The 25227-nt window shown below is 43.0% G+C and overlaps 1 protein-coding gene across 3 annotated transcripts in view; it reads right to left on the reverse strand.

Annotated features, from left to right (window-relative positions):
• Window positions 1–25227, reverse strand: part of GRIA1 (glutamate ionotropic receptor AMPA type subunit 1) — a 118640-nt gene that overhangs the window by 38846 nt on the left and 54567 nt on the right. For all 3 annotated transcript variants that reach the window (XM_015641984.1, XM_015641985.1, XM_015641986.2), the window contains exons 4-8: window positions 23984–24168; window positions 19962–20015; window positions 7617–7778; window positions 5067–5234; window positions 1086–1190 (exon numbers count right to left, since the gene is read on the reverse strand). In XM_015641984.1, the coding sequence (XP_015497470.1) occupies window positions 1086–1190; window positions 5067–5234; window positions 7617–7778; window positions 19962–20015; window positions 23984–24168 (674 nt within the window). The remainder of the gene's footprint in view (window positions 1–1085; window positions 1191–5066; window positions 5235–7616; window positions 7779–19961; window positions 20016–23983; window positions 24169–25227) is intronic.

Here is a 25227-nt window from a genome sequence, read left to right on the forward strand (position 1 = left end):
AACAAATACTATTTCTGATGGTAACTACATAGAAAAACCAAGACATTCAGCCAGTCTATTTCATCTCCTCTAGACTCTCTCCAGACAGCCAACCTATTGAAGTTCAGAGACCCAAACTGGGCATGATGCTGCCTTTGTCCTCTAATGAATACTTTGCAGTGAAGGAAGACTGCTTTGTACGTCTTCAAAATGACATTTCTTTTATTTGTCAAAGAAAATTTACCTTTTTTTGCTTGGCTCTGAGGGGCTTTGATCTCACACCTGCTGCTCTCAGGTGTAAGTATAAATTTGACATAGGGGCTGTAAATATAGAACTTTCACTATTTACATTTTTCTTATTTTCAAACAGTTTTTTTTTTTTTTCTTTCAGTGACTGAGGAGATGCAGAGAATGCCCCTTTCCAAAATATGTAGTAGTTCTCCTTTATCAAGGAATAACAGAGTCATTCTCTGTTCTTCAAATACCTGGTATCTAAAGTGGGACATGAGCACCCAGAGTCAGATTTTCAAAAGAATTAGTGTTTCAAGGGCTTGGCATCTGTGAACAAGGCCAGGTTTTTCAAAGAGCCTGGGATACAGAAAGGGATCAAGACTTCAGAAGAGCACAAAGGTCTGTGCAGCTATTGGGACATGGTTAGTGGTAAAGCTTTTGTCACTTCAAGGAGAGCAGAATTAGGTCAACATAAAGGGCTCACTTACAATGGTTGGGGCAAACAGCTTCTGCTGGCTCTGCCTCTGTTTATCCTTGGAAAAGCGGAAGGGCAAAGCCAGACCTATGGCTGGGCCTTCACCAACACACTGTACCAATAGCAATGGTGAGCTGACCAAGTTTTTAGTATCCTGGAAATTTTTTGCCACACCTGAGATGCCCTTGTTGCTCTTGATAACACCTTCCAAATGTTGTGTTTTTTTAGCAATGTACCACGAGTCCTCCCTAGTGCTTGGCTTTGCTCGTGCCTAGAGCTAGGAATGCCCTTGCTGTGACTCCTCAGACAAACTTCCATGAGCAGGAATAGCTGTTGAGACCCAACCACTCAAACATGGGCTGGAACCTGACACAGGATGTTGGGTCACTCTCTGCTTTACCTTTCTGATCCCATCGTGCTTCATCTCAATCACGTGGAGGGTGTAGTTGGTCCTGCGTCCTTTCTCGTTAAACTGAACATTGCCAGACAATCCTTCAAAACGGACCTTAAATACATAAATATCAATGAAGACAGCAAATTGGTGATGCTGTGGTGATTCAGGAGCAGTGAGAGGGGAAGGGAAGGGGAAGAAGGGTGCTGAGTGCATTTATTACTCTCAATTCCATGCAGGGGAAGCAGCACATCTCCTGGAACTGGGATTTCACTAAGACTCTCTACAGCATGCCTGGCCATGGCCACAGCCATCCTCTTACCTAACTCTTTCATTTAAAAACCCCTTCTCTTAAAACTCAGTGGCTTAAAACATAGCACAGCCTAAGAGCTAGATCACTAATGTGAGCCTATCACCTCTTGGGATGTGACAGTGAGCTAAATCAGCTCTGAACTCCTTGAGTTTGTGGGGTTTTGTATTTTCTAAATCTGACCTGGAGTCAGGATTTGGTAAAGAATCCGTCAGCTCAAATCAGGAGCTGTAAATCAGGATGAAATATGAAACCACGGCCATGGTTGCCAGCCATCTTCTTTTGATAGAGGGGAGTCCAAGTTATCAAGCAAATTTAATGACCTCTGCACCAGATTAAAAAAATCCAACAATTTAGTATTGACATTTGCACAGGAAACTTTGAACCATAAATCTCTGCTGATAACACTGCCGAGCTGAAGTGATGTTAACATCACATCCCACATCCTGAACTTCCCTTGCTGCAAAAGTGCCCAGCCTGGAATGGAGACTGACTGGAATCACCACTCTGTGGGGACCAGGAACAAGGGAAAAAGAGTGCAGGTTTGGGTTTCTGTGGACACCACCCAGAGAAGTGCTCATTCTCTGCCTTTCCACTTGCTTTGGACAAACCTCTCATCCCTGTAACTGAAGTCTTCCCACATGCAAAATGGGGACAGGCACTTAACAGCTTTTTAAAATACCCTGAGATCCTCAGAGTAAAGACCCATGGTGAAGAAATGAGGCTGTATCACTGCAGAGGAAATCTGTTGATAATCTGTTTAAACCATGTTTGTTTTCCATCTGTTATAACAAAGGTTTGTCATGAAAATGAATATCTGCCAGCATTTTCTGAAGCTCTTTCAAACCAAGAGGTATTCCTGGTGACACTTGGATAAACATGCTTTTCCCTTTTCACAAGAAACAACATGCCCATAAAAAATAGATGTGCTGAAAAAGCACCATTGTCTTAAGCACTCCCAAGCCTCCTTTTTTTCACGTATCCTGTGGTTTTCTTTTCAGGTTCTGACCGATTCTGAAGCTGAGGTCACAGGTGCTTGTGCTTTGTAGCTTTGTGTGCACTAAAGGCAGGTTTACAGCATCAATTTCTTCTACCTGAGTGAATGAAATCTTAATCCTGTGATATCCGTGTGGGGCTGAAACGGCAAAAGGGATCTCTGCTATCATCCGTGCTGCAGGATTCAGCAAAACTTTCCTGTCATTCACCATCCTCTGACTGTAAATGCAAAATGCAAAAATGCAATGCAAAATGCAAAAATGCAATGCAAAATACAGTGAGGACTGACTTCAACAGTGCAAAGCACCAGTGAAGTCAACTGGAGAAATGGAGCATTTAAGCACCTTTGTGTGTAAGGCATGGATGGGCATGTGGCTCTTTGCTGGGATATCTGGAGCACAAGGATGCTGTTCTGGCTTTCTGTTTTACAGGGTTAGTCAGCAGTTAGGGAGTAGCTTTCTGCTTATTAGATGTGCTGACCACATAATGATAAAAAAAAGAATTTGTTCAAAATTATCATAACCTTTTCAAAGTACAATTGAAACCTTAGTGTAGTGGTTTTAAGGAATATTTTGGGCCTTTTCCTGCAAAAAAAGAAAAAAGGTAATTATCCTTAATAAAAACATACATTCTCCTGCAACATGCCAGATTTCTGTTTTTGAAAAAAATGAAGAATGCTTCATATTTCTTTTTATCTTTGTTCCTGCCATTCCATGAATCCTTGTTAGGGTTGTAATCCTTGTTAGGTTGACCCTTGGGGGTCAGTCTACTCCCCCAGACAGCACAGCAGGACAAGAGGAAATGGCCAGGGGAGGTTCAGATTGGACATTAGGAAAAATTCTTCTCCAAAAGGGTTGTCAAGCATTGGAATGGGCTGTTCAGGGAGGGAAGAGGTGGAGTCACCATTTCTGGAGGGATTTAAAAGATGTGTGGATGTGGCAGTGCTGGAGATATGGTTTAGTGGTTTAGTGAACTTGGAAATGTTGGGATAATGTTTGGACTTGATCTTTGATCTTCCAACCTAAATATTTTTTTGATTCTGTGGTTTCTTCCTACACTAAACAGGAATAAAGCAATTTGGGAGCTTATTCCAGACATTTGGGTAGAAGCAAGTATCTTTTCCTTTTAAAAAAATTTAACAATTTAACAAATTAACAAATGGGAGGTGAAGAGAAAGCACACTGTGAACAGCTGTAAGAATTATCTTCATTGTGAGTCTTTACAGAAAGGATAACTCAAACCTTTAATCTTATCATAAGTTATTATATTTCCATTTGTCTCTTTCTTGCTGCATTACTAAATACTGGAAGATTATCAAATTCATAGTTAATTTTTTTTGCTAGGAGGCTTCTTGCCATGCCTGTTTCAGTCTTTTATTTTGACCATCAAAACTGAACTGGTCAAGCCTTTTTAAAATTATTATTTTTCATCTGTAAAGAAGCAACTTTTGCAAAAGGGTCTTTGTGTTCTTCACCAAAAGTCACCCCAGCTGAAAAAAATTAAGACTTTTGAAATTGTTCTAATGAAGATATAAGGAAACTTCAGAGGAGATTTTCCCACACACACATAAATTTGTGTTTTCCAGCTGTCTAATTTTTATATCTTATTCTCATAAATTCAATAAAGAAAAATGCTGGAGTAGCTATTGCTCATCAGAAGACTCCCAAGTATTTCATGTTTATTAGGTAACCTATCTCCCTAATGCACCAGGGAGGCTGATTTTATTATAAGGGCTTGGAGAAGCTGTGACAGTGATTTGCCCAAGGTCATGCAGAAAGTCAGTGACAGGCTTGGGAACAAATTGAATCCAAGCAATAAAATCAAATCAGATGTAAGATTTGGTTTTAAAGGAATTGCTGTTTACCAGTAAGCCAAAACCAAATCAAAACAAAATACTTGAGGAACTTTACACATGATACAAATTAACCAAATAAATGTTATTTTTCTTGCCTTCTTCACATTTAAGGAAAGAAGATGGGATAAGCTATATTTGGATAACACTGAACTAGCAGTATTTGCAAGGAATACATTTATTTCTGTCAGGAAAAGAAAGAAAAGTGCTAGAAGTAAATGTCAGACTTGAAATTTAATGAAATTTAAAAATATTCTACCTTGGTAAGTCTTTGATAAGAGTGAATTATTTTTCTCTCTTGCTGTAAATTTCACATTGTATTTTTGTTTATTCAAAAATCTAAGTTTTATGCAGGAGGAAAAAAAGCAAGACTATCAGATTTGAGAAATAAACTATCTAAATGGCTGCTCTTAAGATTTTTATGAGTCCTCACAGTATGAAACAAGCTATAATCTGCACTTTGAGAACATTTTGGTGACAGCCAACACATAAGGCAAAATTCACATGCATTCATTAGCAGGCTGGAACTGAAGCTGAGTTCGCAGACAGTCAAATAATCTGCAAAAAATATGGTTTGAGCAGGTCTGTGTCTTAGGGGGGGCGACATAAAGATAGGGACTCTTGCTTTAATGGTATAATATTTTGGCTTTAGAACATCAACAGAAGGAAGGACACCTCGGGTGGCAGCAGGAGAAGCAGTTTGCTGGATGCAGCCCCGAGCTCTCTGCTCTGGAAGGATCAGCCCCTGCTCATCCCCAGTGATTTGTGCTGGCTCTGCCGCTGCTGCCCACCCTCAGCTCCCAGCACACACATCCCAGCCTGCCTTCCCAACCTGCTGCAGGGCTCTCTGGATGTCGATGCCTTGTCCCCAGGGCACGGCGGGGTTGGCGAGGCAGTCGCCGGCGTTGCCACGGCGGGAGATGTCGATGCGCTGCCGCCGAAGGTTCTGGAACGCCTCGGCCATCACCCGCACCCCGTCGTAGGTGAGCGCTGACGTGTACTGCCAAGAGAGACACAGCTCAGGGTCACCTCTCAGCTGACTTGCTCTGGGGCCATTTTGGTTTTTACCTTTTTTTATTATTATTTTATATTTTATATGTTCCCTGTGTTCTTCACACATATATATTTGTATCTCTCTAGCCTGTTAACTTGTATTGAATTGTATTGTATTGTATTGTATTGTATTGTATTGTATTGTATTGTATTGTATTGTATTGTATTGTATTGTATTGTATTGTATTGTATTCTATTCTATTCTATTCTATTCTATTATATTACAATCTATTATATATTATATTATATTATATTATATTATATTATACTATACTATACTATATTATATTATACATTACATTATATTACATTACATTATATTATATTATACATTGCATTTCATTACATGACATTATATTATATTATATTATATTGTATTGTGTTGTATTGTATTATATTGTATTATATTATATTGTATTGTATTGTATTGTATTCTATTCTATTCTATTCTAATCTATTATATTACAATGTATATTATATTATATTATACTATACTATATTATATTATACATTACATTATCTTACATTACATTATATTTTATTATACATTGCATTTCATTACATGACATTATATTATATTATATTGTATCGTGTTGTATTGTATTGTATTATATTGTATTATATTATATTATATTGTATTGTATTATATTGCATTCTATTCTATTCTAATCTATTATATTACAATGTATATTATATTATATTATACTATACTATATTATATTATACATTACATTATATTACATTACATTATATTATATTATACATTGCATTTCATTACATGACATTATATTATATTGTATTGTGTTGTATTGTATTGTATTATATTGCATTCTATTAATTCTATTCTATTCTATTCTATTCTATTCTATTCTATTCTATTCTATTCTATTCTATTCTATTCTATTCTATTCTATTCTATTCGTAATTTTCCATAGTCTCTCCCTAGGCAAAAACCCAAAACAAATTCCAGAATTCCAAGTCCCAAGAAGTACAAAAAAGCCTCTGAGCTATCTTGGTTCTTCCTGGGAGCCAAGGTTGAGAACCTTTGAGGTAAATTTCATGGACAGGGCACAGCTAGTGCTGAGGGAGGGACTCCAAAAAAGAAACTTAACCAGAGAAGAAATTACACCACCACTTGTCCTCATAACTGGTGTTTTTTATCAATCATGTTAATCTCCTAAAACCTATAAAAATGCACTCATCTCTCTGGGAATAGGCTTTTGTGGACATCTTTCCATAACTACCCCTGAAAGCCTTCAAATAAAAATCCACTCTTGTATTACCTCCTTACTAAAAGTATCTTGAGTTTCATTTCCAGGTTAAGAAAAAGGCAACACTCTGTCCTCACCTCCTGTCTTAAAGTTCAACAGCACCTTGCTCCCTGTAACCTCCACTTCCCTCTTGACTCCTAAAAGTTGGTTTTGACTTTCACAGCTGGGAAGTGAAGGAAAAGCTCCTGATTTCACTCCCTGAAGAAGACTCAGCCCTGAAAGTCATTCACCTGTTACCCAAGCATTAGTGTTTAATTAGAAGCATTGACCTGAACTTTTAAGGAACACATTATCCTGTGTAAATGTGAGCTACGTGAAATCAAGAATCAAGGGACTTCTGGTCACGAATGGAGACCAGAAAATTCCATCTCATCCGGCGAAAATTCTGCAAACCTGAGTTTACTCAAACAGAAACTTGTACAGAAAAGAGTGACAAACTCTTGGCAAGAACCATTTGTGTTAACTCTTTTTTCTATGATCATCTACTTGATTTAGTTGTTTTCAACTTTCTTACACTAATCCCAAAGTTAACATTTCTACTGCAGAGTGTTTGTCAGAAATGTATTCATTTTCAAATATTAAACAGAAAAAAACAACCTCTCCCTCTACTCATCCCTCAACAGCTTCAGGGCCTTATGTGTCAGGAATTAAAATCCTTTCTCCCTCCGTTATACACACTGATTTGAAATGCTCCAAAAGAACATCTGGAAAGACTTTATTATCACTGGATGTCTTGTAAACAAGTCAAGGGTTAAGGACTTAATGAGGCTTTTTGTTTTTTATATACTGAACATTATGAGGTATTTAATTCTTAGCTTTGAGGGGTGAAAACTGGAAGACCGAGTGAATACATTAAATTGTGCATTTCTTAGGAGGCAGTGACTGCAGCCTAGTAAAATTCAGACAACGTTAAGGCAAATGGAACAGGTAATGTTCATAATGATACTGAGAGTTTCTCAAGTGAGAATAAAGAGCCATGTGTGATCACAAAGAGGTGAGTATAACTTGAACTGAGCCAGATGGAACCAAAAGAAATGCATTTTTTTTATACCACTTGCCTTTGGCCTCTTCCAGTCCACACGTGGATGCTCTCTGGCATCATTATTCCTCCACTGCTGCATGATCCTGGCAGGAACAGTGTCTGTGTAATTCACCAGCTGGAAGCCAGTGACATTGGCCCCACTCTCCCTGAATTTGGTCAGGTCAATGTCCATGAATCCCTGGTATAGGAGAGAAACAGGAGAAGCTCATCAGAGGAAGACATACCTAGATGGGAAAGAGGAATCCTGCCTGTGTATGAATATGGCAGCTCAGGAAAAAAATCTTCCCTCTGGGAGGAAATGTCCAGCTCAGGAGAGGCACCACTTCCCCAACCATGGTGTGAACTTGCTTTTCTCACAGCTTCTGAGCTGGCCATATCCTGCAGTTACCACCAGGGAGACAAATAATCATATTAACAACAGCTCACTTGCAAGAAAGCTAGCAGAGTAATGGAAAAATGTCTCCTGAATAATGCTGGATGAAATGAACAAAATTTGTAAAATATATTAAAAAGTATTTGTCAGCCAGCTGTAAATTTTATACAGAATTGTTCACCCAGCCCTAACTCTCATGGACTCAGTCACCACTGGATAGGCTACTTCTTTTTAAATCACAGATCATGGGGAAAAACAAATTCTGAACAATGAGCTCTCAGTGGAGCAGGAAGGAACTGGCTTATCAGCTTCTTAAAGGAGTTCTACTATTAGAAAAGCCACTTTATAGAATTTGCTCATTTGGGAGAAAAGAAGGTGCTTTTCTAGACTTTAGATTACTAATGAAATACATTTCTTTCATTTGCTTATTGTCTTTGTCTGCTTCTGGCTCCCTGCAGGTGATAACACGTGTGCAGATGCACAGGTGTATTGATCGGGGCGGCGCTGCAGAATCAGCCACCCCTCGAGTCAGAGGTGAAAAATTCATTAGAGACACACTGCAATACAGAGGGAGGGGCAGAGGTGTTCAGTGCCCACTCTGCAGCCCTGCCCTGTGCAGAACTGTTTGCTGTGGCTCCTTGCAGAGGTGCTTGGACAGGGGCTGTGCCCTCCCGCCGTGTGTGGGACAGGCTGAGCTCCGGCTGTGTTTGGGAGCACAAGCACAAGAGATGTACTCAAATATTCACACTGGCACCATCAGAAACCTCAGTGCACGAGGGGAGATGAGTGGGAGGGCTGTCACAATGCCATCATTTGAGCAGCAGGAGAGCTGGTTTGAGCTCTGCCTGTCCCCTGCCCTGCTGCTGGGTGTTCTCTGCAGGCTCCTCCTCAGCCTGCCCCTGGGCTCCTCTCCCTCGCTTGCTCTCAGACACACCGTGATGGTGTGAGCTAAAAAAGCCAAGTGACATCACTTTCAGGAAAACACCAGTCAGCTTCCCAAAATGATGCTCTCTGTTCACAGGTTGAGGGAGCTAATTAGCTGATCAACTTCCAAAGTCAGGATCCAGCCATTAGATGGAAACTGTTTTGGGAACAGACCTTGCCAGGAAAAGACTAAATTGCCCTCTCCCATAAGTGTCAGACTGAGGGAGTCATAAGTGACTCAAAAAATGACTTTAAAGACTTTCACACTTTTTTCTTCCAGCATTTTGTAAGCAATTTGGCATCTACTTACAAGGCTGAGAATTGGATACTGGTGTACAGATGCTCTAAATAGATGGCTTGTTTTGCTTCAAAGTACAGTGATTTAGGTAAAAAGGAAAAAAAAAAGCAGTATTTTGTGTGTACATACTCCTCAGAATGCTGGCTAAAGCCACATCAATCTTGTTGGTAATTGCTGGCGTAGGGGTTTCAGAAAGCCAGAGCTGTGATTAATGAACAGGAAATGCAGCAGGATAATTGTCCCTGACATCTTAATGCATTTCAGGCCAAGTGGGTTTTGACACGTGGAGCTCCTAAGGTTCAGTAAGAGGGACCTCACAGGTTGCCAACTGGTTATTCATGGCTAGGACCAAATTACATTGACATTTTGCTCCTGGGAGGTACTCAGGGGGAAAAGATCTGTCAAAAGAAACTATCACAGGGCAATTTGAAGTTTGTGCAACCAGCTTCTTCTTGGGAAACCTACAAAGGCTTGAAGAAAAGTCCAAGTTCACTGCAGGTGTGAATAAGATGACTGGTGTGTTAAGTCCCCTCAGAATGCAGATTTAAATAGGAGAAGTAAAAAAGAAAAGTTATGACAGCAGTGATGAGACAGCAGTGGCTGAAATCATTGTATTTCGCTGTTTTCCCCAAACAAAACCCTTCTAAAACTGAAGTAAATATTCAACAATATTCATTGGGATTCATCTTGCATAAAATTTTAAAATAATCTGAATAGATGTCAGGAATAATTTCTTCCTGAAGACTGTACTAATCTTTTCCCACTGATTTTTGACATCATTCAGGTTCTTTAAAAAGTGTGGAGACCTCTGAAGGTTTTCCAGTCATTTAAGGCAGTTGGGACCATAGAGGACATCATTAACCTTGAAGACATCTTTGCATTTTGGCTGCTATCAATGGATGAAATAATTGTTTTCACCTGTTATCCCTCCTTCACATGCCCCAGCACAAGGACATTTTAGGAATGCTCCTAAGTACAAATGAATTTTAATCACCACACTGAAATCTGCTCAGAGCAGGTCTGGGGAACATGAGAGCCAAAGAATAGGGAAATCCAGAGGTCAAATATTTTAGAAAATAATTCCCAGAGCAGGTGAATCCTTTCTAGCAAACATATAAACAAAAAGCCATCAAAAGTTGTGCAGACTGAGTTTTGAAAATGTTTCTATTCACAAAGTGGCAGCAGGAATTCAATATGCTTATCTATCCTTCTGGAATATCAGTCAGTGCATGTAGGAAACAAGAGAACAGAAGAATTACAATATTTGCAACTAAAGAAATCATCAATCATCTGTCACTTTGTACTAACTATAGACACATATTGCAAAAAAAAGGATATATTTTATTTTGTTTTCAGTTGGCCGTATATGGGAAACAGAAAATAAACTCTTAAAGCTTGGCTAAGGAAGGGCTGTAACCCATGACTGAGGGGCAGCAGCTGTGCTTTTTTCCAGTAATATGTTTAGCATCAACCAGTATGGGAAAGAACCAGCCCAGAAATGCTTCCCTCTGTCATCCAAACAAGCACAGCAAGAAGTGAACAGTGCTGGAGGGATGCACTCCATGTGGTCCCATGGAGAGATCAAATGGCATTGAAACTGTTTCTAAAATTTGCCAGGGAATACTGGAAAAAACCCACTTTGCAGCCATGTCTGGAGCACAGTTCAGGGAAATGGGCTGAGCCCCTGGAATCTGGTTGTGTGTGACTTGCTTCAAGCTCCTGAAGCATCCTGAAGCATCCTGAAGCATCCTGAAGCATTTGGGATGTGTCTGTTGGACATGCAGGTATCAGCATTCACCTCCCTACACAGCACTGAGATCCCTCAGGGAGGAAGAGGAGGAATATGAGAACTCACACTCCAGTCCCCCAAAAAGCAGGCACAGAGGGTGCCAGAGGCAGCCCTGAGCAGCAGGGCAGTGCCCAGGATGTGGGTGCTCCAGGGGGGACAGCACTCCTGCAGGCACAGCTCTCCCTGGGAACCATCAAACCATCCCACCAGCCACCCCACGGCAGGATCAGCTGTCCCTTTGATTAAATTCACTTCACAGAACCACCTCAGCAAACCAGAGACCTCTGCACATGCCTGGAAATCACCTGTCTCTCTCCAAATGCCACGGAACGAGCGGGCTGACAATAAACCACAAAAATCTGGTCCCTTCACGCTGATGGGCTGAGGCAGCTCCCTCCTCCAGCCTGCTCTGACTCACAGCATCTGCATCACACTGTTCCAGCAGCAGCCAGGCTGGCTTCAAAGGAGGGAACTTGCTCTTTAGCCCATACCATGGGCTCCTCTCTGCATTAATGAACCTCACAGAGCAATTATGTGCAGGGTGCTGCTGTGAGGAAATAATATGGGCTGCTATTACAGACCTTTGTGGCTTCAAATAGAAAACAGTCCTGGGAAGGGGTTTATCCTCACTGTGCTTTCCTTGACACATCTGTTCTTTATGCTGTCCTTAAACTGAGAGCAGTTTTCAGCCACAGGTTGTTCTACTGTCCCATTCACTGCCTTGGCTGCTGGGAGAGGTGTCAGCAAGGCACACATTTATATTCCTCTCCACTTCTTGTGGGCACAATCATCAAAGGAAATGCATAATGCAATAAGACTGATGACTTGAAATGGGCCTCATGAATCCATCTTGATTAAGTGGTCCACGAAGGATCTGCCTTGAAAAGAAAGTCCCTCCAGAAATGAACCAGCTCCTAATTTATCCCCTGGACACTATGAGGAGCCAGAACACTGAGTGGGCAGTGTGGGGAAAACCTCATCCTTTTGTGCATGACCCTCCTCAAATCTAGAGCTTCACTGCCTTCCCTGCATCTCTCCTTTCACCCTCATATTTCACTGCCTCACTGTCCTAAACCTCTGCCTCCTCTCTGCACACTGATGTGTATGGCACTGACCCTTGGTGGCACATCTGTTTGTGAGACACCACCCCAGCCCATGGGATTGCACCCTCACCTCCAGATTCTCTTTGTATTTCCCTGAGCTCACGTTAATTGCTGGCCCTTTCCCTGCAGGTGCCTCCTGTGATGCCTTTGAAGCTGCAGAAGCACAGGCTGAGCTCTGGGCAGGCTGTGGCTCAGCAGCTCAAAAACCACCCTGCAGCCCAGCTGAAAACCTCCCTGCCTGTGCTCCAAGCCCCCTCTTTTCCTGGGATTAAGGACATTAGAGAGTCTCCTTGAAGACAGACACATTCCTGAGAAACAGTGCTGCTTTCTCTGCTCCTGCTGCATCTTCTGAGCTCTCCAGATCTCCCCCTGAGACTGGCAAAGTCAGCTCTGAATGAGGAGAGGGACAAACACCTCTTTCTGTTGAATTGCCTGGAGAAGGCTTGTTGGCTGAAGCTAACAGAGCCTCCTCATCCCAGGGAGGAGTGTTAGGTTTTTTAAGTCCCTTTCTGTCTGGGATGAAGAGACTAGAGTCTGCTTGCTCTTTTCTTTAATAGGTTACACACTGAAATATTCCTTCTCAAGCCAAAAGCATTTAAGCAATTCACCCTGGGCTTGGGTGGGTGCCACAGAAACCTGTGGCAGCATTGGGAAACTGGCCCAGCTCTGTTTAAATGCATGACTTGCAATGCCAGACTACTTCCTTGTATAAGATTTTATGATTACAAGAAACTTTTCAAAGCAAAATTTTTGCTTCTGAGCGGCTGTAGATGAGCTGAGTGAATTCAGAGTGGTTCTTGTCATTCCAAGGTACACCAGTGACTTACTGCAGGGAGCAAGGAATCGAGTATTTCCAGTTGGAGCATCTCTAATACACCAAATTATCTTCAAGCTTAACTTCTCCAGTGAAGCATCATTCCTCACTCCCATTGCTTTGTGTTAATAAGGAGGGTATGTCAAAAAAGAGCCCATCTGCTCCAGTCTCATTCCAGAGTGCCTTCCAATGGGAGAGGGCTTCTTCTCTGCAGAGTTATTAATGTGTCAAATCCCACTGCAGCAGCAAAACACGAGTCCTCACTGTGACTTAGAGGGAAGTGAAGAGAGGAAAAAGAAAGACAGGAGAAGGGGGCACTATCAGACAGCTTCCCAAGCCTGTGGCTTGATGAGAGTGTTTTGTCCTGTCTATAGATACAACACAAACCAAGTCAGGTTAAAATCCAGATTTTAAGCACAGGGGGCGGGAGATGAACAGCAACTTTTCCTTGGTGCAGCCCTGCAGATTTTCTTTGTGATATTATTTTCCCAATCCTGCAGCTGCAGTACATTCTGGCTATAAATGACCAGACACATCTTGTCAGAAGGCTCAGTCCAGGCAGGGAAAGGGATGTTCTGGGTGGATGTTTGTGCATTAGAGCTTTCAGGGCATAAACTGATTTAAACGTTTGGGAAATGTGCCATGCAGTGGCAGATGCCATGGATTCAATCAAAGATATGATTAAGGGATGACCTGATCACAGTTTACAAGGACCAAATCATCAGTAATGGAGTATTTTGTCTAGCAAACAGAAGCATAAATCTGGTTGAGGAAGCTGAAGCTAAGCATGTTCTGACTAGAAAAGAGCCCAAATGAAGTCACCATGAGGAAGTTACTATGGATCCACGTATCACCACTTGCCAGTTGAGTGGGGTGATGGATTAGGAGGCTGCAAATGGCTGAGGAAACCTGTTAGTTTAACACCATTTTCCTTAAATTTAGGTAAACACATTTTCCCTTCCCATAGCTGTGATATAATCTGCCAGTTACTCACCTGATGCTTTGATTTTTTTAAGCCACAGTAAGTCACTCATGTGACTTTTTGAGCCCTTGTTAACTACTGCAAAAATGCTCCCAAGGCTGCTGTTCATATTATCCTGTGTGGGCAATTTTTGTATCAAACCAGATAATTTTCTTATACATGAGACACTTGAGTTCAAACAAAATTTAATTCAGGGCACTGAATTGTCTTTTACTTCAGTAATTCAAATTAGATAATGTAATATGGGGTTTTTCTGCTTGATAATTTTTGAATCAGGACAGAAAAGCTGTTTGGAAGTGAAATGCAGAATTTTCACTGATTTATTATATTGTCTTTCCACAGAAAATGAATTTATCTCATGAGCCTACTTGCACCAGCCTCTCAGGAAGAAGAAAGGCCTAACAGCCATAGTTTTAGAACCCTAAAAGTAACATAGGACATCTTTTTCCAATAGAAGAACATAATTTTTGAAAGACCAGGCATCTTGAGATTTTGCCAGGATGAGAAGGAGATGCTGTTCACACCTTCCTGGAAACTCCAGTATCAAACCAGCGAGGGACACACACCTGAGCACTGCTGTCCTTGCTTGTGCCACCAGTCAGCAGCACTTCAGGGCCAGGAGACAGCATGGAGAGCTCAGGGGGACTCAGATAAACACAGCAGCTTTCAAGCTGATGGGAGACAGAAGCACAACATTTCAGCTCCAGGCAGGCAGGGGATGGAGCCACGGACACACGGCACAGACTGTGCTGGGGCAGTGCCACAGGTGTCACCGTGCTGGGGCAGGGTCAGACCTTGTGTGGGCACCACAGAGCCTCCCCACACAGCCCCAGCACCTGCTGCAGGTCCTGCACTGCCTCAGGGGAGCTGTGGATGTGAATTTGCCTGTGGATGGTAAATTCGGGTGGGCTCCTCTTCACTCTCTGCACCCAGTGCCGGTCTCGCCTTGCTGAGTCTCAGCCCTTAATCCCAGGCTCGTGGGTTCCACCCTGGGCACCACTTTTCCCTCATGGGACCCTTGGCTGGGCTCTTTTTCCCCCTTGGGCTGAGATTGATGAGAGAGAGACAGTTTTCTCTTCTTTGGCTGTTTATTCTTCTCTTATCTACATTACATATACACAGGGTAAAAGGAGCTACTTGCACTAAGATAGAAAGGTGCAAAATGGATAACAAAGAACTTCTTCAAGGTCTTTTATATGTCTATTTAACCAATTAACAAATGACAAGTAAATTATTTTTCTTAGTGACCCAATGACCTGTACACTGCACTGCAGCACTTTTTATCCAATCACTTATTACTACCCAAAAACCTCTGGAAGAAAAAGATGAAGAAGAAAGAAGAAGGAAGAGACAACACCCTAAATCCTCCATCTTGTCTCTTATTTTCTAAACCAGTCTAACCCTTTAACTTTTTCACCCAGTGACTTAAGTAAACTCTCTACCTTACATTCACACTCCAATTTTTCTATTTAACTTTAACAGTGCAGAAGTTCTTCTGTAAAAAGTCACCGCTGCCCATCCAACCCATGGGTGAACTGGATAAATCCAGGACATCTTGTCTGACTCCTGCATGAGCCACTCTGCTGACAAAGCTGCTGTGCTGGGGGAAATGATGATGTCAAATTATTTTTGCTTTATTTCTTTTATATATTCTCTGTATTCTTTACACATGTATTTGTAGCTCTGTGGCCTATTGTATCTGTGGCTGCTTTTCCCAGTACTTTTCCCTACCTCTTCACTTGCCAGAAAGACAAAACAGATTCCAAGACCCCAGCCCTATCTTGGTTCTTTGTGGGAATCATGGCTAAAAAACACCTCTTCAAGACACATTTTAATAGGTAAAGTTTAATTTCCATCTGAGGGGGGAGGATTTGGAGACTATTGAGTCGGGGGAAATGGCATCACCTCTTGTGCTCTTGATTGGTGATTTTTGGCAATTATGCTAATTTTCTAAACTTATGAGACTGTATTCACCCCGTGGGGTGGTGGCATTTTGTGGACATGTTTCCATATCTTCCCCTGGAGGTCTCCAATAAAGACCAACCTTTATATCACCTTTTATACTAATATTTTCTCCAAAATGTGTTTTTTTCCTTTCTAGGTTCCTTAAGGTATCTCTGGTGACCTCCAGCAGCACCACAGCTGCCAGCAAAGGGAAACTCAGTGTCCTAACTCAGTGCTGACACAGGCTGATGTAGAATGGCACAGGAAAAAGTGCTTACCTTTGCTAATCAACACTGTTTTTATCTTTACTTTTCCCTGCTACCCCTGCCATCAGCAATCTCATACACTTATCTATTCATCTTCAAAAAAAAAAGAGCATTTGCTAAGAGAGCAACCTGGACTAATGCTCTAGGAAAGAAAAAGAGAGGCTAAAACACTGTATGTGGCAGCTGTCTTTCATACTTTTTCCTTTAAAGATAGGTCACATGAATGTCACTTATTTAATGACAAGGATTTTTCTCTGCCCAAGAGAGCTGATGCTCTCCCACTGCTGACAGTCAGCTCACATCCATGGCATAGGACAAACAGATACACAAAGCCAAGGGTATGGGCAAAAAGCCTGAACATCAAAAGAAAGGAATCCCAGAAGTTTCTAAGCTTCTTCCTCTGATAGTATTGACTGTGTTTTTTTTTTTCTCTTTGTGGTTGCTAGAACTGATGATCTCAAAGGCTGAGAACAAAGCTTAGAAAAATAAGACTCCCAGAAACAAACACTTTTAAAAATTGCCAAATCTCTTTGAGTGCTAGAGGGGAAGAGAGAGAGAGAGAGAGAGAGAAAGAGAGAAAGAGATGACTGCAAACCTCCAGTGCCAGTGCAGCTGACAAATATCCAGTTAGCTCTGGTAAAAGCTAGCTGGGGTAACTCTGATGGGTACTGGTTAAAGACCAGGATTTCATCAGTTTGCAAAAGCCATGAGCAGTGCCAAATCTGGCTTGAGGAGAGGCAGGGATGCTTACAGAAACTCTTCCCCTGGCAAGGATGTTGCAGTCAGACATTCAAGGGAGGGGTAAGGCTGGGGAGACAAGACAAGTTGTGTCTTTAGCAGGCATAGCAGGTTCAGAGAAGGATATTTATCCGTGGCCTAAGGTGCAGAATGGTTTCATTTTGTTTGTGAACACAGAAATATTATTGTCTCACCTTGGCAACAGCAATTTCACTAAAAAAGAAAGCTGTTCCTGCTAGGAAATTCCAGATTTCACTTGCTGCTGTCAAATCCTGCTCAGCACTTTACTACAGCTCACCCAGAGCAACTGCTGGGCAAACACACTGCAAGGCAGTGACTCTGCTCATGTGTTGGCTGTGCCCAGACAGGGAATTCCTCCATTCCAAAATGTGCCTATGGATGATCTTTTTTAGACATTATTCAGTCTGTGCATTGCCTTGCAAACTTGTTTTGCATTCCTGATGGAACACCACTTTGAAGCTGATGCAACTGGGCAGTGGTGGGTGCTGCCTGGATTTTTTTGGCTGTGTATGGCTCTGAACAAGCATATAGCTAAAAAAAGGAATTTAATTGGGGTTATCCAGAAATCTTTCCCAATATTTGCTTCCAGTGTGTCATTTCCATAACCATGTGCCCATTTTTCCATGTCTGGGTAGGATAGGCAAAAGGCAGGTGTTGAGGATTCCTCCCCTTGCTCCAGCTAAGGCAGGTGTTGAGAATTCCTCCCCTTGCTCCAGCTAAGGCAGGTGTTGAGGATTCCTCCCCTTGCTCCAGCTAGTGCAGGACACTTGGTGGCTACAAACCAGCTGAGGATTCCCTCGACCTGATCTTCATACGGGGTGAGAGTCCTAAACTCAGGACTGCCTCAGCTGGCACAGGGCACAAAAAATAATTCATTTGGAAACCCAACACTTCCAGGTTTTAGCTCTTAATTTATTCTCTGACTAGTCAGTGCTCCAGAATGAGCCACTTCCAGGGAGCAGGGCTGTTTCCCAGGCACGCGGGCGCGCACGAGGGTACGCGTGTGTGTGTGGGCAACGCACGCCCTGTCATCCCAGGACACGTCTACAGGGGAAAATGCGGGGTGTTTAAGGTCTACCACTATGAGTGTGAGTCAGTGGGAATAAATTACAGCAAGCTACACCCTCTGAAGGCTCTAATCCAGCGATGAGGTGTCCTCAGAAGAGGGTAAAACCTACTGTCATCTCTTGGATCAGCAGCAGGGTTTAACCCTGCCAGATGCCAGCTTCTGCCAACCTCTTATAAAATCCCTGGCCATCCCCACTGAGGGAGGCTTGCTGTCCTTCCTTGCTGCCCTGTGCTCTCAGAAACATGGGATCTTCAGGGCCTTTTGCCATTCTCTTTGCTAAACCCATCATCCATTAGCTCTTGTGGGTGCAGCACATTACAGGGACTGATTTGGCCTCTGGCATCTGAACCTGCATGTGTTGTTCTGCCCTGGAAAGGACATTCTTAACCTTGAGGGGTGCCAGGATACTTTTTTAAGTAGTTTTCTCATGTTGTCTGATTATCCCCTGCTCTTTTTTCTTTTTTTAAGTATTCCCCCCTCTGACTTTGGGCCCTTGTGTGATGTTGAGTTTTAAGGAGCAGGAAAGACCAAAGGTAAAGCTTGAATTCCTTTCACTCTCCTTCTGCCCAGAATCCAAACTGCTTGGAAGGCACACCAGTGAATTCTGGTGGTCCTATCAGACACTGATACCCAAACAGACACCCAGAGCCCCCTCCACTGAGCTGCAGTGGGAGGCAGAATGTCCCTGCAGAGGGGCTGAAGAAGTGAAAGCTTTTTGCTCTGAGTTAATTATTTATAACCCATGTTAGCTGAGTATGTAACCTCTTCCAGCCAGCTCTATCCTCTCAGCATTTGTGCAAAGGCTGAGAAAACACATTAAAGATGGGACAAGTGTACTTTCTCTGGGTGGAGGTGAGAGAGCGTGGCATCCTCAGACAGAGGGAAATGTCCTTCAAATCTCCTACACCTGAGTGTTAGTTCAGTTCACCTCATGCTTTTCATGCATTTATCCTTATGAAACTGTGCAGAGGGAACTGGTGATGTTCTCTTTCAGCCTTCCATGTGGGTGTATTTAAAATTGCCCAGACACACTCACTGCAGTGACTCCAGCTCACTTTCCTGCTTCACTTTAATGAAGGGACTTTCATAAACATCCAGGACCTGGGTTACGGCAAATAATAACTTTGTTTTTAAAATTAGCAACTGAAGTTATTGGCTGCTCTATGGTTTTGCATGTCTCCCCCTGCACAAGGTAACATTTTTATCTCTGTAATTACACGGTAGGCAGCCAGCACAGGGTGCAGGGTCAGTACAGGGCACTGCAGGGTAATGATGTGGCCGTTTTTGCCTGGTAAATTACAGACTTCTCTTGGGACTGAGAAAAGGAGAAGGGCAGCAACTGCTTGACTAATTGGTAGTTTAAAGTTTAATTACCCCAGGGCTGACGTGCTGCCTCCCAGATGCAGCTCTGTGCTGAAAGAACAGGTCCAGAGCCTGCACATGGCTCACCCCACGGGGAATCAGGAGTCCTGAGAGGATCCACCTGGGAGCAGCCTCAGCCCAGCCACTGCTGTGCATCCTCCTGGACACCTTTGGGGAGGAGAGGGTAGGAGATCTGCTGTGGAGAAACCCCATTTCTCTCTCTTACCTCTCCCCTAATCTCCCTAGGCAAAGAAATTTTCCATCCTCCTGTGAGACTGGCTCCAGAAAGACGGTCCTGCCCAATGCTGCTCTGTCCTCAGGCAGCACCTCCCTGCATTGAAGGGAAAATCCTTTCCTTAAAGAAATCTTTGCATTCAATTCTTTCCCTAGGGCCATGACAGTCAGATTTCATTTAGCACCAAGGGGGGAGTGATAAAATGACTTTGGTCTGCATCTGTCATCCAGCCAAGGTCAAACCACCACAAAACCCCACCACACTTGGAGATAACCTTGCTGGCTCAAAAGAGAAAACTCTACAAGGAGAACACAGCAAAAGACTTTGGTATTTTTTTACCTAAATGATGGATGAGAAAAATAGTGTACAGCTCAGCAATTATAAATATAGTGCTTTACAAAACTGTAAGATAGGAAAAAATCCCACCAATTAGGGTAACTCACCATATTTGCCAGAATATAGTGGTATCCATTCCCATTTTTTTCAAGCTTGATGATCTGCAAGATAAAAAACAAGGATAATTAGTGGGGATCAACTAAGGAAGAACTTCAGTTATCTGCCCTTTCTCACTCTTATGTTTCCTTGCTGAGACTATTTAGCTTCAGGAAGACATGGCAAAAGAAAAGTTCACAATCTTATCAGAGGATGACCAGAGCTTTCACACATGATATCTGAGCAGCAAATCTGAAATTAGACAGGACAAGATCCCCAAGAACATTGTACAGGCAGGGAGAGAAAACAACCAAACCAAGCTGTTTCCTACAGGCTCAGGGGAGAAAAAAAAAAAAAGCCTTATTAAGATCTGGATTTCAGACACCAAAGGAACAAATGGGGAATTAGAGCCTGTGTGTCTTATGAAAGAAACATAAACATCAAGCAAGGCTAGAGAGCAATCTTGCACATCCTCCAAGATGCAGCCCCTGCTGCAAACACCTGCCTGGAAGAGATGGCTGGAAGTTTAGGTTATGGGTAAATTTTTTCAAACTTATAGTTTCAAACTACATCTCCAGAGTGAAGCTGTTTGGGCAAGCCACAGAGGATTTCCCTGCATGTTCATTGAGATAATTTGTAGATTCATGTGCATAGTGTCCCAATATATGTGCTTTGCCACTTACTCCTTTGTCCCTGACAGTGCAGAGTCAGGTTTTTATTTTCTTTTATCAACACAATCACTTACCAATCTGTAACAATTGAATTTTTCTATGTTAACTTTCTTTTTTCTTCCACCTGTTGCAGATTTGCCTGTGGCTGGGGGGAACAGAGGCACTGCTCAGATGATCCCTGTCTTTCCTCCCTTGATTTAAAATGAGTGCAGGAAGAATACACTTAAAAAGTCTATTATTCTTGCTGACTCCATTTTTTCATTGAAATTCCCCTCTATTGATTTCCAGCAGCACTGTTAAATTCTTACTAGTTTACTAGAGTCAGATACCATCAGCATTTGAGCCACTCTACACACAGAACGAAGAAAGTGGAAAAAAAAGCTCAAACCAATATGCCTTCAAAGCCTGTACAAACACAAGACATGAGAGAACTGTGCTGTTTCCATTAGGTTTCTTGGCTGGCAACACTGCCTCTTATTTCCATTGTCATCTGAATTGATTCCGAATTGCTGCCTGCATTGCCAACGCGCAGGCAAAACCTGCACAAACTGCAGCGAGGACAGAAAGATCCTCACAGCCAGAATGATCATAAAAGCACTGCTGTGTCAGATTCAACCAGAAATCAGTCTACCCAGGACTTGTCTCTGATACCAGGCTGGCAGCAGGTACTTGAGAAGTGTCAGATGAGGGCAGAGACTGATCCTCCCCATGGGACAGCACTCCCAGATTATCATGAGCAGTCATTTAGGGATTTCCAAATGGATTATAAATGAGCTGACACTTGCTCTGTGCAACTGGTTCGTCTGCCTTAGCCCTTCTCTGATGAAGTGCTCTTGTATGCATAATAAAACTCATCTGGTTCTCTGCATTAACGTGGGGGTGGCAATTAACTCCAATGAAGGCTTCATTTAGAAGCAGTTCCTCACACAGCTAATGCCAGCTCCAGCAGCTTCCCTGCACAGGATCCCTCAGTGTGGCTTCTGCTGAGGCGTCTGGAGCTCTCAGAAAAAAAACCTCTGTCTACCTAAAGCTATGAAGATATTTTTATGGGTGGTTTTCTGAACATCTTCCACTGCCAGATCTAAAAAGAAAAACCAGACCAAACTTGTCCCTTTCCATTCATCAGCTCAGACTGACCTTTGCAGTAAGTCCCAGACCTTGGAGGAGGAAGGAGAATCTCTGGTGCACTGGGATGTCTAAGAATTATGATCCAATTCCCCTTTTCTCCAGTGTCAACAATAGCAGGCATTGGCTCCTTCAGCCCCAACTCTCCTTTGTTATTTTATGAGGTGTCAGAGCCGATGAACCAGAGAGGGCTGCCATCCAGCTCTGCCTGAGCTGTTAATCTTACAGCCCATCCACCTGAATTATGAAGCTCGTTTCCTGTGTTTTACACAGTTATTTGTGATCTTAATTTATTTTAAAATGCTTGCTCAGTCCTAATGTGTCCAGACAGCAGTAGCAAGCTGAGGTTATAATAGCATTTATCACTCCTCCTGACTGTGGTGAGAGGCTGTGCTGGGCTGCATGCTGATTGCTCACTTGGGCCACCTAGGTTTCATTACCCACTTCTTAATGGGTGAGTTTGACATCTATTAGAGAGAAATCCTCTCAGAGTGAAACACTGGCAGAGGAGAAATTCCAGTTACTCATTTTAATGAGAGACAAGGAAGAAACAATAGAGGGCTTTGATGGAACACAACCCACCGAGTACTTATCCCATTAAGGCTACACAGCACAATCCCATGGCAACCTGCCCTGAGCCAAGGCCTGGCTCACAGATGACAGGTACCTCGGCAAGGATAAATCAAACCCTTGAGAGATGACACAGAGAGCTCTCCCAGAGAGAAACCAGGCCATTTTTAACACACAGAGCACTGGCTCCTCCACAGCTCTGGTCACTGGAGCGTGAGGGCCGCCTTGCTGGAGTCACTGGTGTTATTTGTGTTTTGTGTGTGGAGGAGAAATGAAAAGCAGCAGTGTGGGTGTGAGAGGCATAGGTGCTGGATGGCCATCCCCAGCTCTCCTGCTCACCATGGAGCACAAATCTCACTGAGAGATGGAGACAGGCTTGTCAGGGAAGAAGATAAATGCATTGAAATGTCCCCGAGAGGCTGAGGCAGCTCCTGGAATGCCTCAGACAGTCAGAGGGACAGGGCAAGCAGCACAGGGACATTCCCACAGAGGCTGCTGGTGTGGTGAGACCAGCCAGCAGCCAAGGTAGAGCCCAAGTTACAGTCCCAGCTGAATTTCACATGATAATGAGCTGAACACTATCTTTGAATCCCTCCAGTCATCTGTACACTATGAAAGACCTGGAATCACTTTCTCACTCTGGGACAACTGCCTCTGCTCTCAGAAATCCTGGTGGACTTGGAACAAGAATGTAAAAACAGATGAAAATGGACTACACAGGTCTGAAAATGTTCACAGTCCTATCTCTCACTGGAGTGTTACCTCCCAGGCACAGATGTCTGCTGGAATTGCTCTGTAGTTTTTGTAGTAAAACACAGCTTTGAACCCCTTCTCCCTAGGAATTGATATTTCTTATAGCGTTGCAAAACAAATAATCACAATATCTGGATTTTTAGTGTTCTTACAAATAGCTTTTCCTATATCTAGGTTTAACTCTTGCTCCATTTATGTGAAGAAATTTGAAAGTAAGACTTATTTTCCTGCTCAAATCAAGATAAGACTAGATAATACTTGACTATAGAATTTAACATTCTGTTAGACAAAAACCCGATACTATTAATCCTAGAAATCTGATATACTCTAAAGAAAAGCCAAATTCACTGCCTAGGTCTTCTCCAAACTTTTGTTCAACTGCAGCTGCTCCATAGCCAGAGAGAAGATTTAACCCCTGGAATGACCTGTTTTCTCCTTCATGAACGTCACCTTTGCTTTGAGGTTACAACCTGCTCTCTGCTTTGTTATTACACATAACAGAGACATCCAGCCAGGATGGGTTGTGCTCATCACTGAGCTGAGCATCTGCTGAAATGCTGAAGAGTGAGACAGGAGGTGACAGGTACCTTAGCTAAGGAGGTGTGTGAAGCACGAGGCAAGAGCGAGCAGATTATGAGGAGTAAAGCAGTGGAAATTGCAGGGCATAGCAATTTCTTTGCTATAGCATTCCTTTCCAAACCCTTCCAGTGGTGGAGAAGGACTTGGCTGTAGGTGTGGAGGGGAAGGTCTGCTGTTTCCACAATAACACAGCAAAGAAATACCTGCAAGGCACACACCCCAATCCCAGTGGGAGCCACAAGGGGACAAGGATCAGGCAAGAATGGGGAGAACCTCCCCAGGGAGAAACAACCCTTCCCAGCCTACATGCAAGATCCTTCCCACACCCACACAACCTTGTTAAGGATGATGTTCAGCCTCTCAGATTCGCAGTCCACCACCACCAGCCTTTCCTTCTTCTTCTCCAGCTCCTGAAAGAGCATTCTGTAGCCCTCCTCGGTTGTTGTCAGGATGTTGACAGCTGTCACCTGCCAGTTCTTCTCAGCTGCAGTGTCCAACACTTTCTGCAGGACTGACAGCCCTAGGGTAGGAAGAGAAGGGGGAGAGCCAGGTTTTAGTTGTGCAATGGCATCTTTCCCTCCTCCTGACAGCCTGGGTAACTGCCTCAAGCCAGGCTGGAGACAGAGCCATGAGAGTGCAGCAGAGCTACAGTGAGCAGCTAATAGTCTAGATCTGACCCAAACTCAGCTGGGCTGGAGTTAATGACTCCTGCTTTTTCTGTCCTAGCACAGATGATTCCGGGACTAATTCTCTTTTGTAACTGGCAGATCAGTCTCGTTGATCAGGCCCTTCTGTGGGATTCAGATAAGAACTCTAATCCCTGTCTTCCTGTCTGTCACTACCCAAATAACTTGATTTCTCTCACCCATAGTTTCCCTCTCATCTTTGATCTGCTTAGGCTGTGTGCTCCTAGGGTTAGGGACACCTTCAGCAATTGCAGTACACCATCATACTCAGCATCCTTCTCTCTTGGCAGCGTCTCATCAGGAGACCATTACTTTTAGAATTACTTTGCCCAGGTTACATGCACAGCTTTCCAGAGAAGATGTACATAGCAATTCTCTGAAAATGTGCTGGACAACCCTAAACAAGCCTGTACTTCTGGAATATTCAGTGTGCTCATGCCTCATGACAACAGAAAGCAGGTGGGATGCTTTCATACCTTCTGCTTGTCTCTAAAGCCCATCCTGTCCCTTCAGGGGATAATCATAACTTCCAGGACAGAGATGTGAATCACCTTACCTCTGCCCTATCCCCCACAGGTCTGCTTTGCTTGCAGACTCCAAGCCTGGAGCTTTAAAAGCAACTGAGAGTTGGGAAAACTGAATCATGGAGCAATGAGCTCTCTAGCTCTGTTTGCGGTTTAGAAAGTAAGATAACATCTTCCATTATCCAGCGAGGGTTTTTGTTCTTTCACATGGAAAACTGACATGCACCCCATGGAGAATTTGGAGTTTTCCAAGCTATCTGCCAGAAACACACCTTTCACACCTGGCTGTGAGCTTAGGTGAGGCCTGAGCAAGTGTCTGTTCATGTTTCTAAACTCAGGACTCAGTGGCCTTGAGTTTGACAGACCAGT

This window comes from Parus major, chromosome 13 (genome assembly GCF_001522545.3).
Source record: "Parus major isolate Abel chromosome 13, Parus_major1.1, whole genome shotgun sequence".
Taxonomy (NCBI): Eukaryota; Metazoa; Chordata; class Aves; order Passeriformes; family Paridae; genus Parus; species Parus major.